This window comes from Leptopilina heterotoma, unplaced genomic scaffold, assembly GCF_015476425.1.
Source record: "Leptopilina heterotoma isolate Lh14 unplaced genomic scaffold, ASM1547642v1 Lhet_18, whole genome shotgun sequence".
NCBI lineage: Eukaryota > Metazoa > Arthropoda > Insecta > Hymenoptera > Figitidae > Leptopilina > Leptopilina heterotoma.
The window spans coordinates 1,955,788-1,973,364 of record NW_025110896.1 but is presented as its reverse complement, the minus strand read 5'-3'; the positions used below and the strand labels follow the sequence as shown (position 1 = coordinate 1,973,364).

General features: G+C 21.2%; 1 protein-coding gene across 1 annotated transcript in view; it reads left to right on the top strand.

The window, feature by feature from the left end:
• LOC122499908 (disintegrin and metalloproteinase domain-containing protein 12) overlaps positions 1-17,577 on the top strand; it is a 101,187-nt gene that overhangs the window by 63,948 nt on the left and 19,662 nt on the right. Inside the window, exon 3 of the mRNA XM_043608486.1 lies at positions 12,712-12,867. Coding sequence (XP_043464421.1) covers positions 12,712-12,867 — 156 coding nt within the window. The remainder of the gene's footprint in view (positions 1-12,711; positions 12,868-17,577) is intronic.

The window sequence follows — 17,577 nt, the reverse complement described above, 5'->3', positions numbered from 1 at the left end:
TTTGAAAGTAAAAATCAGAAAAATATTAAATAAAAAAATGCAGATAGTAAAAAATAGAAAAAAATCTGTTTGTAAAGTTATTCAAATAGAAAAATGTTGAAAGTAAAAAAAAAATAATTTCTAGAAATTAAAACTTGTTAAAAATTGTAAAATAAATTTTAGAAATCGCTTTTTTTAGGAAAAAAAAGTATTAAAAAATATTTTTTAGAAGAGACCACTTAACCAAAAAAAACTGGTAAATAAAAAATTTAGAAAGTAAAATAAGAAAATAGGTAAAATATTGAAAGTAAAAAATAGAAAAGTAGTAAATAGAAAAAAATAGAAAATAAAAAAAGAAAATAGATAAAAATGTTAAAAGTAAAAAATAGAAAAGCAGTAAGTAGAAAAATATGAAAAAATTAATAACAGAAAAATAGAAAAGTAAATAATAAAAATATAAAATAATAAAATAGAAAAAAAGAAAAAAAAACGAAAAATAAAAAAAGATATAGAAAACTAAAAAAAAAGTAAATTATATATTTCATACAAAAATGCAAATTTTTTCGAATATTTATTAAAAAAAAAACCCTAATTAAAATCTTGCATAAAACGGAAATTGTTTTCCTGGAGTTAAAATTTTTTTTCGATAAATTTCAGCAAGTGTTTCGACTATAAAAATAGTTTTCTTCTCTCAAGAACCGGAAATTGTATTCTTTTGAGGAATAAAATGTTGCATTGTTAAATTCGTAATTGCAGTAATTATAATTTTCATCAGGTGTAAAAATTGTGACGAAATTCCTTCCGGAGCATGCGACATGTTCATTGACATAATCGAGGACATAATGCCTTTTTATTCGCAAGAATGAATCAATTATATAGTAATATGAATCATCGCACGTGACGTTTTTACCAAACGTGTTTTTTTTTTCTTTTTTTTAATAACATAGTATCAAATGATGACTTCTTTTTCGTTAAAATGTCTTTTTTCCAAATCCTTTTGTCTAATTTTCTCTTTATTGCAAATTTTTCTCAATTTAATGCTTAATTTTAATTATTTATTTTTAATTGAGATAAAATAAAATAAAATTAAATTGAAACTAAATTAAAACTAATAACTATTAAAACTTATTTTTATTAACAAGAATAATTTTAAGTTAATAAGACTATTAATTTTCAAAGTTAAAAGTATTAATATTTTTTTAAATTATTTTCACATGGCAGATTATTGCAATGAATTTAAGCGTCATAAATAAGATTTTTATTAAAAATATTTTATACACTGATTATACTTGAATCAAATAGTTTTTATTTTAATCAAACATATTATATTTTATTTATATTTATTTGAAACAAGAACGTTTTAATTGGCTTACAAAAATTATTCGATGCGATTAAATATTAATTTAATAATAATCAAGTAAATTGAAGAATGAATTAAATTTTTTTTCTACTTTTTTGTTATTTAAACGATGGGAGAGATAATTTACAACATTAAGTAAAATGCAATGACTACTATATTATTTGTTAACTGTATGACCATCAAACCATTCACTTTTTATATTGCAATTGTATGGAATTAAAATTCGCCATTCCTTTTAAAAAATATCAATTATAATAATGACATAATTATATCCATGATGAACAATGTAATAATAACCTGTGAACACGCTACTTTACTGTAAATAAATTACAATTTTTTTACAATTGAGTAATTTGACAAAATATCTGCGACAAAATAATTTTTGGAAAATATTTTTTAACATCTACTAGTTTTGAAAATAATACAGTACCATTTTATTTATTTCTTTATTTTATTTTTCTATACTTTTCTGTTTTTGTATTTTCTATTTTCTGTATCGTTCTATATAGAAAACGATAAACTTTTTATTTATATATTTTCAGTATATATTTTTTTCATTTTTGCCTTTATTTTTGTTTGTATATTTTTATTTCTTTTTGATTTTATATATTTTTCATTTTATTTGTTATTTATTTTTGCTCACTTTATTTATTTTACAACTTTTTCTATTTGTTACTTATTAACTTTATGTACTTCTTTTATTTATTTTTTATGTATACTTTATTTACATCTTTTAATTATGTTTTAATGTTTATTTACTTTATTTACATATCTTTGAATTATGTTTTAATGTTTATTTACTTTATTTACATATCTTTGAATTATTTTTTAATTTTTATTTACTTTATTTACATCTTTAAATTATTTTTTATTTATTTTATTTACATCTTTTTAATTATTTTTTTCATTTAATTTATTTATTTCTCTTATTATGATTCACAAGCAGGACAAGTTTTGGACATTTGAACAATTACGATTTTTATGTAAAAGGAATCGAATTTATTATTATAAAGACAGTTTTCACGGTCAATATATATAAATTGATTAATTCAAGTTCGTGTGCGATTGGAAATACGTTAATCTTAATATGCGTGATGATGCTGCAAGGTTAAACGTCTTTCTATGCTTTCTTTGTTCGGTGACTTTATCTTATCCTCACTTCAATTACATATGCCCTTTTATATATTATTATTATATTTACAGTTGCGCGTTTTGTCTCAAAGACTTCTTGTTCTCACTATATATCTACATTCCGTTTAAACACATGGACGTCCAAACTTACGGAAAAGGGTCATAAATTTTGAAAAAAAAAAGAAATAACAATTTAGAGGCAAAAAAATTTTTTTTTTTTGCTTTTAATTTACAACCGAGGAAAACTTGTTTTATCTTAGAAAAAATGAAAATTAATCATCAATTTTTCACACAGTGCGAAAAAATATAAGAAAAAGGTGATAATTTCCTTTGGAAAAAAGAATTAAATGATTAAAAATTAATTTTGCATAAAGAAAAAAATATATTCTTTAGAGAAAATGATAATTTTTTTAGAGAAAAAAAATTAAATGATTAAAAATTAATTGTTATTTTGGAACAAAAGTGAAAAAATGAATTTTTTTTTTAGAAAAAGGTGATAATTGCCTTTAGAAAAAAAATTAATCACCAATTTTGTACAAAGCGAAAAAATAAATATTCTTTTGAAAAAGGTGCTAATTTTCTTTTTTTTAAATAAAAAATAAAAAAAAAATAAAATGTTGAATTAAGATTAAGTGCGACTAGAGAGAAAACATGACAAGTTAAAGCAAAGAAAATGTGATTTACTCGATTCCGGATATTGACGACTAATCTTTATCGTAGAGTTACAATTCAAGTCGGTGCTTTTGTTCCGCCTTGGGTACAATACCGACAGATTTATATATATAGTGCACTTGCATCTCGATTCAAAATCCCACGCAATACAACAAGTGCATTGGACAAACTAATATTTGTTTTCCCCAAAAAAAGAATAAAAAATAAAATTAAAAAAAATTTATAAATTTACTATATCAAATTAGTTCTTTTTAATTAATTACAACTATTATGTAACAAACAAATTGTTGAAACTGAAAATAATATAGTCACTTAAAATAATTTCCTTAAAATAATTGCAACTAAAAATATTGGGACTACAATATTATTATTAAAATTATTGCCACTAAAAGTAATTATGTACAACTATAGTATATTGTGCAACAAGTACAGAAAGAAGCTGTTTTCCAACGAGTGCAAAGTTTGCTGTCCCGAGCGAAGCGAGGGCAGCAATTTGCACGAAGTTGGAAAATCTTCTTTCGTACGTGTTGCACACAGTACTTTGTGCAACACCTTTTGGTTTTGATAAAAAAAGCTGTTTGGAAACGCTAGTTGACGCCAACATACGTACTGTTTAGCAGGGTTTGGAACGTATGTTCCCGCACGTAATATTCGTGGTTTTTTACGCGTATATTACTGTAAAAAACAGGTATTATATACAAATAGAAAACAAATACCTATGTATATCACCAAAAAAAAAACCAAAAGTTTTAGAACTTTGTCGCACTAGTGCAGCAAAGTAAGCACTTTGCCGCACTAGTGCAGCAAAATAAGCACTTTGCCGCACTAGTGCAGCAAAGTAAGCTCTTTGCCGCACTAGTGCAGCAAAGTACTGTTTTGCGCCTACTTTACAGGCATGCAAAGTATTACTTTCCTTACAGGTGTTGCACAAAAATTATTATTCTACTTAAAAATAATTGTTACTAAAATTTATTGACTAAAAATATTAGTAACCAAAAATAATTGTAACTGGAAATAATTGCCGCTAAAAATAAAGATGATTAAAATTATTATAACTAAAAATAATAGTAACTAAAATTATTCTAATTAGAAATAATTGTTACTAAATATAATTGTGACTATTTACTAATTAAATGACAATTGATTAATTAAATTTTCGTCTTTCTTAAAAAAAATAAAAACAAAAATTTGTAAAGTTTGGTAAAATTAATTACAATTTCATAAATAAATAAAAGAAGGAAACGAAATAAATGTGAAACAAATAAAAAAAAATGTTTAACACATAATTTTAATTCAATATAATTTCTTTTCAATTATAATTATTTGTTAAAAATGTTTAAAAAGTTGAAACAAAATTTCTTTCTTTGGAAAGAAAAATATTTTTGTCCCACAAATAGGGGCCGTACACATTATACGTCACGCGATTTTTGACCATTTTAGACCCCCCCCTCCCCCATGTCACACACTGTCCCATACATTAGCGCCATTTTTTCTATAGGTCGTCACAAATGTCTTGACCCCCCCCCTCCCCCTGTTCGCGTGACGTATTATGTGTACGGCCCCATAGGAAACACATGCGGACGGCCAAATACACGTAAAAAGGGTCATAAATTCGAGAAAGAAAAGAAAACAAGAGGTAAATTTTCGTGTTGCATCGGAAAAAAACTGTCCTTTTTTTTGTCGAAAAATACTTTTTTAAATAGAATCGAAATACTATTGTAAAAATGTGAATTTGTAATTTTCTACTACACGTTAAAAAAAGCAAAAGAAAAAGTAGAATTTGACGATGGGAAATAGAAAAAAATTAGAAGAGAAAAAAAATACATTTACACACTTTTTGCTGAGATTTTTCTGTTTATCTATTCAATATACTGAATGTGTATCTACATATACAGTGTAGTTGTTCTATATTGTTATATGTAACAGTTGTTACAATATATTGTATATATATATATATATATATATATGAACATGTGCATACGATCGAGCGAACACCTGCGTTTAATATGCGGCACGACCATTGACTATTTTCAAAGCAAATCCTGTCTTTTCGAGAAACACGCGCGACCAACCGCAAAACCCGATTCGAACAAATTTCACTCGGTAATGCACGAAACAAGCAGAAATAAAACAAACGTAAATTATATACTTTTCCCTCTATTATATGGATTTAAAAACAATTACAGTCTTAAGCTCTATTTTAAACTTTTCATGTGTTTTAAATTCTAACTAACCGAAGAGCTTGAAAAAGTATTTTTAATTTTTGCAAATTGCATTTTTTCTATAGGTAGTAATAACAAAAATTTATGTTCGTATAAAATAATTTTCATTCAAGTCAATTAAATGATATTTATTGTTTCAAATATTTAGTATTTAAAACAAATATTATATTTAATTTCAATTTTTTAATTTTATTTTTCTTCCATTTAAATTACAAACCTCGTACTGAATAATTAATTTTAAAAAAGTAGCAAAAAGTAGCTTTCAAAACAAAAAATGTAGTAAAAAAGTAAGCTATCGAAAAATTAAACTTGACGACAAAAAAAAAAACTCGTTTTAGACACTTCATAAAACTGACAAAAATTCCATTATATATTTTATTTTCCTGAAATTTTCCTAATTTTTAACAAAAATATTTATTTCTTTCTTATCCTGCTAATAGATTGAATTCCTGCAACGAATTTTATTATTCATGAAAGAATTTAAATATTTATAAAAATAATTTTATTTTTGTGAATATTTTATAAAATTTTTTAATTAATATTGTTTTATTTCGACTAATTTTATGCAAATTCTACTTTTAATAATTTAATTCCTGAGAAATTCAATTCATTTTTATTATTCATGAAAATAAATGAATTCTTACGAACAATTTTACAAAAAAAATTTTAAATAATTGAATTCTTTTGGAAAAATAATTGAAATTTTGCCAAGAATTTGATTAAAATTTTTGAAAATAATTTAATTTAGGAGAATAATTTTATTATTTATAAAAATAATTTACATTTTGATAAGAATTTTTAAAAAATTTTTGCAAAGAATTTTATTGCTTTTGAAAATTCCTACTTTTTAATTTCTGCAATTAATTGTAACTTCTCCAAAATTCAATTTTGTTTAGTGTTTATAACTAAAAATCTTCGATAAATCCATTATTTTTAATAAAAGATTTTTACAAAAAATTTTTTGAATAATTGAATTCTTAAAAAGCATTTTATTATTATTATGAAAATAATTGAATTCTTGCGAACGATTTTATTAGAATTTTTTTTAAATAATTGAATTTCCAAGAAGAAATTTATTACTTAAAAAAAAAAATTAAATTCTTGAGATAAATATTGTTATTTATGAAAATAATTGAATTTTGCAAAGAATTATATTGAAATGCCTCAAAATAATTGAATTTACGGAAAAAATTTTATTTATCTTTAATAATTGAAATCTTTCGAAGAATTATTTATGTAAATAATTGAATTCTTGGGAAGAATTTTATTTTAATTTAAAAGAATAATTGAATTATTTCAAAAAATGTTTATTAAAATTGTATTTAAATAATAATTGATTTCGTTCGAACTATTGTATTAAAATATTTGAAAACAATTGAATTCCTGTGAAAAATTCTAATATTTTTCTAAATAATTGATTTTTTCAAGGAATTGAAATTAAATTTTTAAAAATAATTACATTTCTCGAGCAATTTCTGTAAAATTGTATTAAAAATAATTGAAATCCTGCGATGAATTTTATTATTTATGAAAATAATTGAATAGTTGCCAGAAGAATTTTATTGAAATTGTTTTATTGAAAATAATTGAATTCTTGAGAAAAATTTTATTATTTATCAAAATAATTGAATTATTGCGAAAAATTTTATTAAAATATTTAAAAATAATTGAATTTCTGAAAAATATTGAATGAATTTGAATAAATTTCTGAATTGAATGAAGAAAAATTGTTTTTTTTTTTAAATAATTGATTTCTTCATAAGAATTTTATAAACATTGCTTTAAATAATTAAATTTTTCGAAATATAATAAATATTATAAAAATTTGTATTTTAAATTAAATTAAATAAATAAAGAAATAAATAATATAAATAAACAAATATTAATACATTTTTATTAATAAATAAAATAATTAATTAATAAAATATTAATAAATTAATTAAAATAAAATAAATAAAAGTAAATAATTAAGCTTGATAACAGTGGAAAAATAAAGTTGCAAGGGAATTTTTTTTTAATTCTAAATAAAATTTAAGAAACTATTTTAACCGAGGATATTGCACTTATGTATAAATATTCTCTCCTTCTCGTTCTCTTCGTTTTCCATTATAACAAAAGCATTGCAATATTTTGGCACGTGAAAGCACTCAGTAAAAAAAAATACATAGACCACTTTTCAAGAGACCTTTCCATTACGCCATCCACAACCGTGTGTGTTTTATATATCCAACTCTCAGCGTATTGCGAGTTGCCTTAATTTTTCTCAAACCGTTTCTTTCTTTTCCATTGTTTTCTGCTTTAGACATCAAAATGCTTCTCGAATTAAACAGAAGGAAATTCTTTCTGACAGTTTCAAATGTTCCTTTTTAAATTCCTCTTCAGAGGTATTTATAATTTTTTTATCATTTATTTATTATATTATTATTTATTTTGTAGTAATTTAAATTATTATATATTTGTATTATTATAATGTAATATAATAATATAAATAATAATATAATATTATATTAAAATAAACTAAAGAGCAATTTTTTTGTAGGCCGGTAAATAAATAAAAAATAAATGATAAATAAATTGTAAATACATATTTTATTATAATATAATATTTTATTTTTTATAAACTAATATTTTTATAACACAAAAATATCCCCCTCCAATAATTTTCCTTTCACTTACAAGTATTTTTTTTTCGTTTACCTTTTTTTTTTGTTGCACTGTTTAGAAAAATTTCATCTTCCTCGCAAACTGGTTGAGAGAGTAAGTCATAAATCAGAACAACCATATTCCATATTTCATATGTTGCAGTACCTGTCTAATTGGTACGATGACCTTATATAGTTATATAGCCGATTGAGTTCTCAACTAGTCGATTTTCAAAGTTTCATAAAATATATTTCTTCCCCCTCTTTTTTCATATAAAAATAAAAAAAATATTGTAAAGAAAATTTTTAAATTCAATTTCAATATTAAGTTTAGCTGATGCGAGAGATTTTCAATTTTGTATATAAAAATATGAAATTCACATTTTCAAGTGCTTGCAGCATCTTACGGTCCATTGACATTTTTCATTTTTTTTTTTTACACTTTGCTCGAATTCTTTTTTTTTTTTTTTTGTTAAGTCGAGCATGAATAATAAAGATGCAAAAACTTAATTACGAAGTTTATATGAAAAGTGGGTAATATAAATTTTCAATGAACGAGGAGAGAGAGATAGCAAAATTACCATATTTCGTTAGGAAAACTTTAAACTGCAACGTAAAGTTTATTCATAATTGACGGCGTTGATCCTTTTCAAAAAAAAAAAAATAAATAAAATATGAAATAAATTAAAAATTAAAAAAAAACATGTTCCAGATTTTCTTTTTTAATAATTATTATAATAAATAAATAAATAATTTTTTCCATTATTTATTTTATCACGGAAAAAATATTTTCTCTAGAACAACGATAATTTTCTCTAGAATAGCGAAAGTCTTAACACTCTTAACTGAAACATCTAAAAGACTCTAAAAGTTTCGCTAATATAATAAAATTTTTAGATGTTCCAGATAAAATATTTTTTGCCTATATATATTTAGTTTCAAATGCGTAAAACTTTTTATTGCTTTTGAAAATAAAAAAATTATTTTTTCTATTTCTGACAAAAATTTATTTTTAAATAAATTAATTCTTGAAGAACTATATCATAAAACTATTACTTATAAATTATTTAATCAAAAAGGTTTGAATTGGAAAATTTCATAAATCTTAATCATTTTTAGAGTGAATTATAGAATATTTTTTAGAATTAGGGAAAAAATGAAAATGTTGTCTAAATCAGAGAAAAAGAGAAAATTAAATTTTTGAGACATTTTTTTATTATTTATCGTCAACTTTTAAAATTCAATATTGTATCGCATACTTGAATAATTCAAAAACAATTTTGCAAAATTTTCTACAATTTTTCGTTTTCCATTTGAAAAAGAAAGAAAATGTATTGTTTATTCATTAATAAATATACTTGGCACGTATTCATATTGTCGCTCGAAATATATATATTTTTCTTTGTTGCATTGTATTATATAAAAGAAAGGAACAGAAAATATATATTTTTTGAACATAGCGAAAAGGTAATTTTCCGCAGTCTGAGGAACGTGACCCCGCACGTTATATTTATCCGAAAATATATTGGCTTTAGCAAAAGCGGGTCACTGCAAATCTCATAGGTGTGTGCACGAAATGGTCTTATGGCCATGTGTCAAGAAAGTCCTAATTCAACAAATTCTCCACCCTCGCCCAACGGCTGACAACTTACTGTATATTTATATATTAAAGAAAAAAATGAAAAAAAATACGAGAAAAAGAAAAATATAAATTTTCAAATTATTCCCAGATTTTTAAACTGGATTTTTTCAAACAGAAATAAATCAGTTTTGGTTTTTTTAGTACTTCAAACCTGAAAATTCCAAAATATCCCAAAGAAATTTGTTTAGTATTTTAAATAAAAAAAAACAATAAAAATCTCAAAGAAAATTGTCTTGTGTTTTAAACTTAAAAAACCCAAAAAAATCCCATAGGAAATTCTTTAGTATTTTTAACCTAAAAAACCGAAAAAATCCCAAAAAATTCCAAAGAAAATTGTCTTGTATTTAAAACTTAAAAAAATCCAAAAAATCCCAAAGGAAATTCTTTAGTATTTTTAACCTAAACAACCGAAAAAATCCCGAAAGAATTTGTTTTGTATTTTAAATCTAAAAAAATCCCAAAAAATTCTAAAGAAAATTGTCTTGTATTTTAAACTTAAAAATTCCCAAAGAAAATTGTCTTGCGTTTTAAATTTAAAAAACCCAAAAAATCCCAAAGAAAATTCTTTAGTATTTTTAACCTAAAAAGCCGAAAAAATTCCAAAGGAATTTTAGTATTTTAAATCTAAAAAAATCCCAAAAAAATGCAAAGAAAATTGTCTTGTATTTCAAACTTAAAAAAACCCAAAAGATCCCAAAGAAAATTCTTTAGTATTTTACCTGAAAAACCGAAAAAATCCCAAAAAAAGTCTTCAGTATTTTTAACATAAAAAACCAAAAAAATCCCAAAGAAATTTGTTTAGTATGTTAAATCAAATAAACAAAAAAAAATTCCGAAGAAATCTGTCTTGTATTTTTAACTTAAAAAACCCAAAAAAATCCCAAAGGAAATTCTTTAGTATTTTTAACCTAAAAAACCGAAAGAATCCCAAAGAAATTTGTTTAGTATTTTTAATCTAAAAAACCCAGGGAATCCCAAAAAAAATTGTCTTGTATTTTAAATTTAAAAAACCCTAAAAAATCCCAAAAGAAATTCTTTAGTATTTTTGACCTAAAAAAATAAAAAAATCCCAAAGGAATTTGTTTAATATTTTGAACCTAAAAGTACCAAAAAATACCAAAGAAAATTGTCTAGTATTTTAAACGTAAAAACCCCAAAAAATCCCAAAGGAAATTCTTTACTATTTTTAACCTGAAAAAACAAAAAAATCCCAAATAAGGACTTTTTGGGTTTTTTTTAAACTTTTTTTGTATTCATCTTTTCTGTATAATTATATATTTTTTGTGAATCATCAGTGACATTTAGGAAATTCTTGATTATCATACCGATGACAATCGCTAAACTACGATCGTTAAGAAAATATTATAAAGATTAGAAATACATAATTAGACTAATCATTTTTCAGGATAAATCTGACTCACCATTTAACTGAGGTAAACAAATTGACAGCAATTTCCTGCTTAAAATATTGACAACTGCATCTGCAATTGTAATCTATTAAGCAGAAATAAGGAAGTTGTTTATTAACGATTACTCACTTTTTAAATAAATTTCCAACTTACGGGATGAATTTAAAGCGAAGATTATTTTTTGTCATTTTTTAAAGTTTCGTATTTTATGCATTTTCATATTTCTTTAATTATTTATGTCATTAGCGATATTTTAATTACTTCCTAGTAATAATTATTTTTTATTTATTAGTAATTTTCAGAATCTCATTGGTTCTGAATAATAATAATAAAAATAAAAATAGAACTAATAATAATAATAATAATAATAATAATAATAATAATAATAATAATAATAATAATAATAATAATAATAATAATAATAATAAATAATAATAAATAATAGTTTGAATAAAATTATAAAAAATAAAAAATTATCAAAAAGGAAAAAATAAAAAAAATATAAAATATATTTCGTAGTATAAAAAATGGAAAATAAAATACAAATATAAAACTAGAATTATTTTTTAATAATATTCTCTAATTATATTATATAGTGATTACTATTAATTATAATATAATTACAATAATTAAAAAAAACAAATGAAAAAATTACAAAAATTATAATCGAATAATAATTAAGTTTCCTTAATTGTTGAATGTAATGATGATGTAATTTTGCGTTTTATTCACTATTTTGACATAACTAATTTTTTTACTGCGACATTAATTATTAAGTAATTGTTAATTGTTTCTAAAGAGCGATTTCAGTAGAAAATAATAATGATTTGCTTGTATGGAAAATATTTAAATTTCCATTTTAATGGTATCTAAAGATCTCGTATTTGAAAAACGCAATTTTCCAAATGTATATTTTATAATAATTTAAGAAAAATCTTAATGAGATTCATTAAATAATATTATAATGAGTTTATTTGATGGACTTTTACATTTTAGTTGTACGTTCGTATTTTATGATATTCTGCCCTATATTAAATTCAAGGTACGAAATGTGCAAATTAAATATATGTACAGAAGATATAATTTTAATTTAATATTTAATTTCCAGTAGTATACTCTCGTAGAGACTGTTAATTAAACGAAATATTCTTTATTCATTGCGAATTTAGTATATGTTAATAAAATTTTATTCACTGAACTGTATGAAATATTCTTGGATTTTTATTTATATTAATATAATTTATTAATAAATTATAAATTTATAAAAAAAGATTATTATTTTTTTATTTATTATTTTTATTTTTTATCTTTCAAAGTGAATTTAATTTAGTATCTAATTATTTACATACAAAAATTTAATTATAATTTGAAATTCGTTTGATATTTTTATTCACTATTTTTTTCTACTTTTTCTCTTCTTGAGAGGCAGGGAAAAATAAAGAAATAATGCAAATGTTTAAAAAAAAAAAAGGAAACGAATGAATAAATGACTTTTGCTTCTTTAGATGCGCGGGAAAAAAGTAATTATTCGGAAAAAGAGACTTTTGTATATCTATATGTATATGCGAAATGTAAAAGAAAAATTGAATTTCTCTGGGGCGAATAAATTCTGTGGGATTCTCGCAGTTGCTCATTAGTACTCTTTTTTTTCCAGGACATTGAGCACGTCGACGTGCTGTCAGTTCATTACGAGTTAGACGGCGTAGAAAGGATCCTGGATCTTCGATTGAATAAAGATCTCATTCCCTATGGTTATCAACAGAGACACCAACACAAAGGCACTTATAAAGTACACACTCCAACCAAAGTTGTAAGTTCAATCAATTTTTCTCTTGTTTTTTTTAAATTCCAATTTATTTATTTTTAAGAAAATTATTAATAATAAAAATAGTAATTTTTTTCGTCTTTTTCAATAATATTTTTTTTAGTTATTTTCTATACAATAATGCTAATAATAAAAATAATAAAAAAATAAAGAAAACCATAAAAAAAATTAAAAAACAAAAAAAATAAAGAAAACAATAAAAAAATAATAGCAACAAATAAATAAATAATACCCACGCAAGTTTTATATTTTAATATTATTTTAACATTTCTATTTTTATTAAAGTCTAATAATAAGCTTTGTTGCAATTTATTTGCAAAACTCAAAAAAATTGTTCTATTACATTTACGAATTTTTTTAATTGTAAAATTATTCGAAAACATCAATAAATTCTTTTTTAAACAAATATTTAATCATTATTATTATTTTATAGAAATTAATATTTTCAAAAAATTTCAAATTCAAATCTTTATGCGAAATTCAACAACTTATAAGAATATTATTACTTATGTTATTTTTCACATGAATTTAATTATTTAAAAAGTGTAATAATATTCGTTGTAAGAATTCAATTATTTTCATAAATAATAAAGTTTCATTATTATTTTCTAAAAATTTCTTGCAAAAATTCAATTACATTTCACAAATAATAAAATTCTTCGCTGAAATTAAAATATTTTCAAAATCTACTATTTTAATCAAATTTCGTAAATTGAATTCAATTATTTTAAAAAATGTAATAATTTATTGAATAAATAAATATTTATCAAAATTGAATCAACAAATTTTTAAATAATTGAATTTTTTCGACAAATTTTAATAAAATTTTCTATTACATTTTTCGATGAATTCGATTAAAAAATTGAAATTCTACGAGTTTTATTATTTATGAAAATAATTAAATCTCGGTAAAAATTTTATTATTTATGCAAATAATTGAATTATTGACAAGAAATTTATAAAAACATTTCTAAATATGTAATTGAATTCCTGTAAAATTTTTATTATTCATGAATTTTTTATGAAATAATTGAATTCTTTTGTAAAATTTTAATAAAATTTTTAAAAATAATTATATTCTTCGAGGAATTTGATTAAAATTGAATTAAAAATAATTGAAATTCTGCCAAGGCTATTCTATTACAATTTTTCAAAATAATTGAATTTTGGAAACAAATTTTATTAGTTATGAAAATAATTGAATTATTGCTAAGTATAAAAAAATTTGTAAACTATTGAATTTCTGTGAAATTTTTATTATTTTTGTAAATAATTACCTAAATGTTTGCGTAGAATTAAAAAAAAAATTTTAATAATTGAATTCTTATGGAAAATTTTATTAAAATAGTTTAGATATTGAAAATCATTTAATCAAGGAAAATTTTTGAAAATAATTAAATTTTGCAGAAGAATTTTATTATTTTTAAAAATAATTGAAACTTTGACGTGGCATTTTAAAAATTTTTTGAACATAATAATTGAATTTCTGCGAAGAAATTTATTACATTTGAAAATAATTGAATTCATAAAAAGAATTTTATTATTTTTATGAAAATAATAGAATTTCTACGATGAGTATTATTATAAAAATAATTGCATTCCTAAAATCAATTTTATAATTTATAAAAATAATTGAATTACTAAGAGAAATTTTATTATTTATAAAAATAATTGAATTTTTACGAAGAATTCGTAATTTAATTTTTTTATAAATAATTTAATTCTTGAGAAGAATTTTATGAAAATTGTGTTTTAAATAATTTATTGAACTACTGTGAAATTTTTATTATTTATGAAAATAATTTAATGTTTGCTTAGAATTTTATCAACACTTTTTTAAAATAATTAAATTATTTTGAAAAATTTTACTAAAATAGTAGATATTGAAAATGATTGAATTGAGGAAAATTTTTAAATATAATTGAAATTTTGCTAATAATTTTATTACTTTTGAAAATAATTGAATTTTCAGCAATTATTTGTAATTTCTTCTAAATTCAATTTTTTTCAGTACTTTAATAAAAATCCCTGACTTTTCCCTGATTTCCCTGACCTGTGACAACCCTGGAAATGTTAAAATATTTTTAAAATAAAAAACTTGCAGAATTTCCATGGAAACTCTACGGAAATTACATAATAAAATAATTATTATTATTTTAGGTTTAAAATTTTTTTAAATTTATTATTATAAGTAATTATTATTCAGTAATCATTTTTATTAATTTATTAATTTCTTATAAAACAATTATTTTTTATTATCACTTTTCCATATTTTAATATCTTCTTTTTTATACTACCTACGCTTCAAAGTTTTCAATTTAATCGGTTTTTTTTCGATAAAATTTAATCAACACGTGCGCACCTGGAGAAATACGAATCAGAAAATTGTGATTCACTAAGTTTTTTTCCTTTTTTTTAAAAGAAGAAAAATAATTATTATCCTCCTTTAATATGCTTCCGTTTTATAATTCTTTCTATATATAAAATCCCATATTTTTCTCCAACTAATAAAATTCTTTTAATGTCGAAGAAGATATTTTTTTAATGAAAGTAAAGATAAAATTTTTCAATCTCTTTTTTTAAAAACTGAAATCCTTTTAGAAATTCTGATATAAATGTCTCTTTTTTTGGGGGGTGGGGGAGAGAAGTCGGGGAAATAAAAAAGAAAATCCAATTTACTCTATCAGTTTATAGTATACTTTAAAGTCAATAACGATTTATATCAAAAGAGATATAATTGATGTCATAGTTATTGAACGATTCGAGATATAGAAAAAATAGGAGGAAAAAAGTATTTTTCTGCCACATTTATACACGATGTTTATTTTTCTCTGCGTTATTTATATAATAAAAAGAATAATTTCTTTTTTTGATGGAAAACATTTTTTTTTATTTACTCGACTGTGTAACATCGGATTAAATTTTTTTGTAACATTTTTCATTAAACTGAGAATTGTTTTTTGAAATTAAATTTTTTTAATTCGAAAGGAACATTTTTTTCAAAATTAGTTTTTTTTATAATTAAATTACAATTTTTTTAATTACAATTTTTTTAAATAGAAACTCGTTTAATTACAAATTGTTTTAATTATACATTCCTTTGAATGCAAAAACGTTTTAATTACAAAATTTTTCGATTTATAAATATTTTAATACTTTATTTTAATTTGTATTGGAATTTAAGAGAGAAACTAAAATGGAAAATTCCTTTAATTTTCAAATTTTTTAATTAAAAAATATGATTTATAAATATTTTATTTTAATTCATATTGGAATTTAAGATAAATACTAAAATAGAAAATTCCAAAGTTCTACAAAATTCTTTCAATTACAAATATGTTTTAGTTACAAAATATTTTGATTTATAAACCTTTTGAAAATTAATTTTAATAATATTTTAATTTTAATTTTAATTTAATTTTAATAATATTTTAATTTTAATTTTAATTTAATTTTAATATTGGAGATTTAGGGGAAAAAGATATAGAAATAAAAAGTGAGAGCAATCTCTGATCTCAGAAACGTTTAAATAAATTTTATCTTCGATGGAATTTATATAGAGTCATTAACACTTGCTCTATAATATAAAAATAAAAATAAAATTGCAATATCAATATAATGACTGGCAATAATATAAACTGTGAGTTCGTTGTGCTTTGTTCTATATTTGGCTTCACATTTTACCAATTGCCATCCTTAATTGTCTCGACAATGCTAGTTTTTTTTCTTTTTTTTTTTTAATACATGTTATCATTTGCATACAAGAGACACCCAGTTGTATTATAATTACTCGGATATACACGAATTACTCACTTCCGTTTCCATATAAAAGTAAAATGAAAATTTCATTCGTAAATTTGCGTTTTTCATTTATTACACATTTGAATGGAATTTCGGTAAAAAAAATTATTTTCCCCCTTTCGCATTTATAAAATTTATTTTCTTTATCTCGACCGATTTGTTAATATTACGCTCTTCACATTTTTATTATTATTTTTATTTATTTTATACTTTTTCCATTTTTCTTTGTTGCTTTAAAATTCATTACTTTTGAATTTTTATTTTATTTATTTTTATTTTTTAAAATAAATGTTATCTTATTATTATTTATATTATATTATATTGTTTTATTTTTTTTATTTATTTATTTACCTATTTATTTTATTTATTTGAATTTTTTTTATTTACTTTCTAATTTTTTTTTTTTAAATTTTATTTTGTTTCTTTTTTCATTTTATTTGTGAAAAAGATAAAGAAATTTTATTCATGTTTAGAACAGAGAATCCTGTTTGAAAAGAAACAATAGTTTCAATTTTTTTCGTGAAAAAATAAAATATTTAAATAAAATATATGTTCTGTGAGTTGAAAAAAGGCAACCGTATTCTCTGTTCAATTTTCAAACCAGATTACTTTTCAGATTAGAAAGAATCTCATTATATCCTGAATGACAAGAAGTATATAAAATTCATTTTAGTGAATTTAAAAAAGAAAAATTTTCTTTCTTAATAATTTGCTTTGAAAAAAAAATTTAAAAAAAAGAAAATTTGTCTCTAAACTAATATAGAGATGAAATAAAACAAAAGTAACCAAAAAGTATAACTAAAACGACAACAAAATAAGACTAGAATAAAATCTAATAAATATTCAAATTTAAATAAATGATAATTAACAATAATAAATATTATTTAAATATTA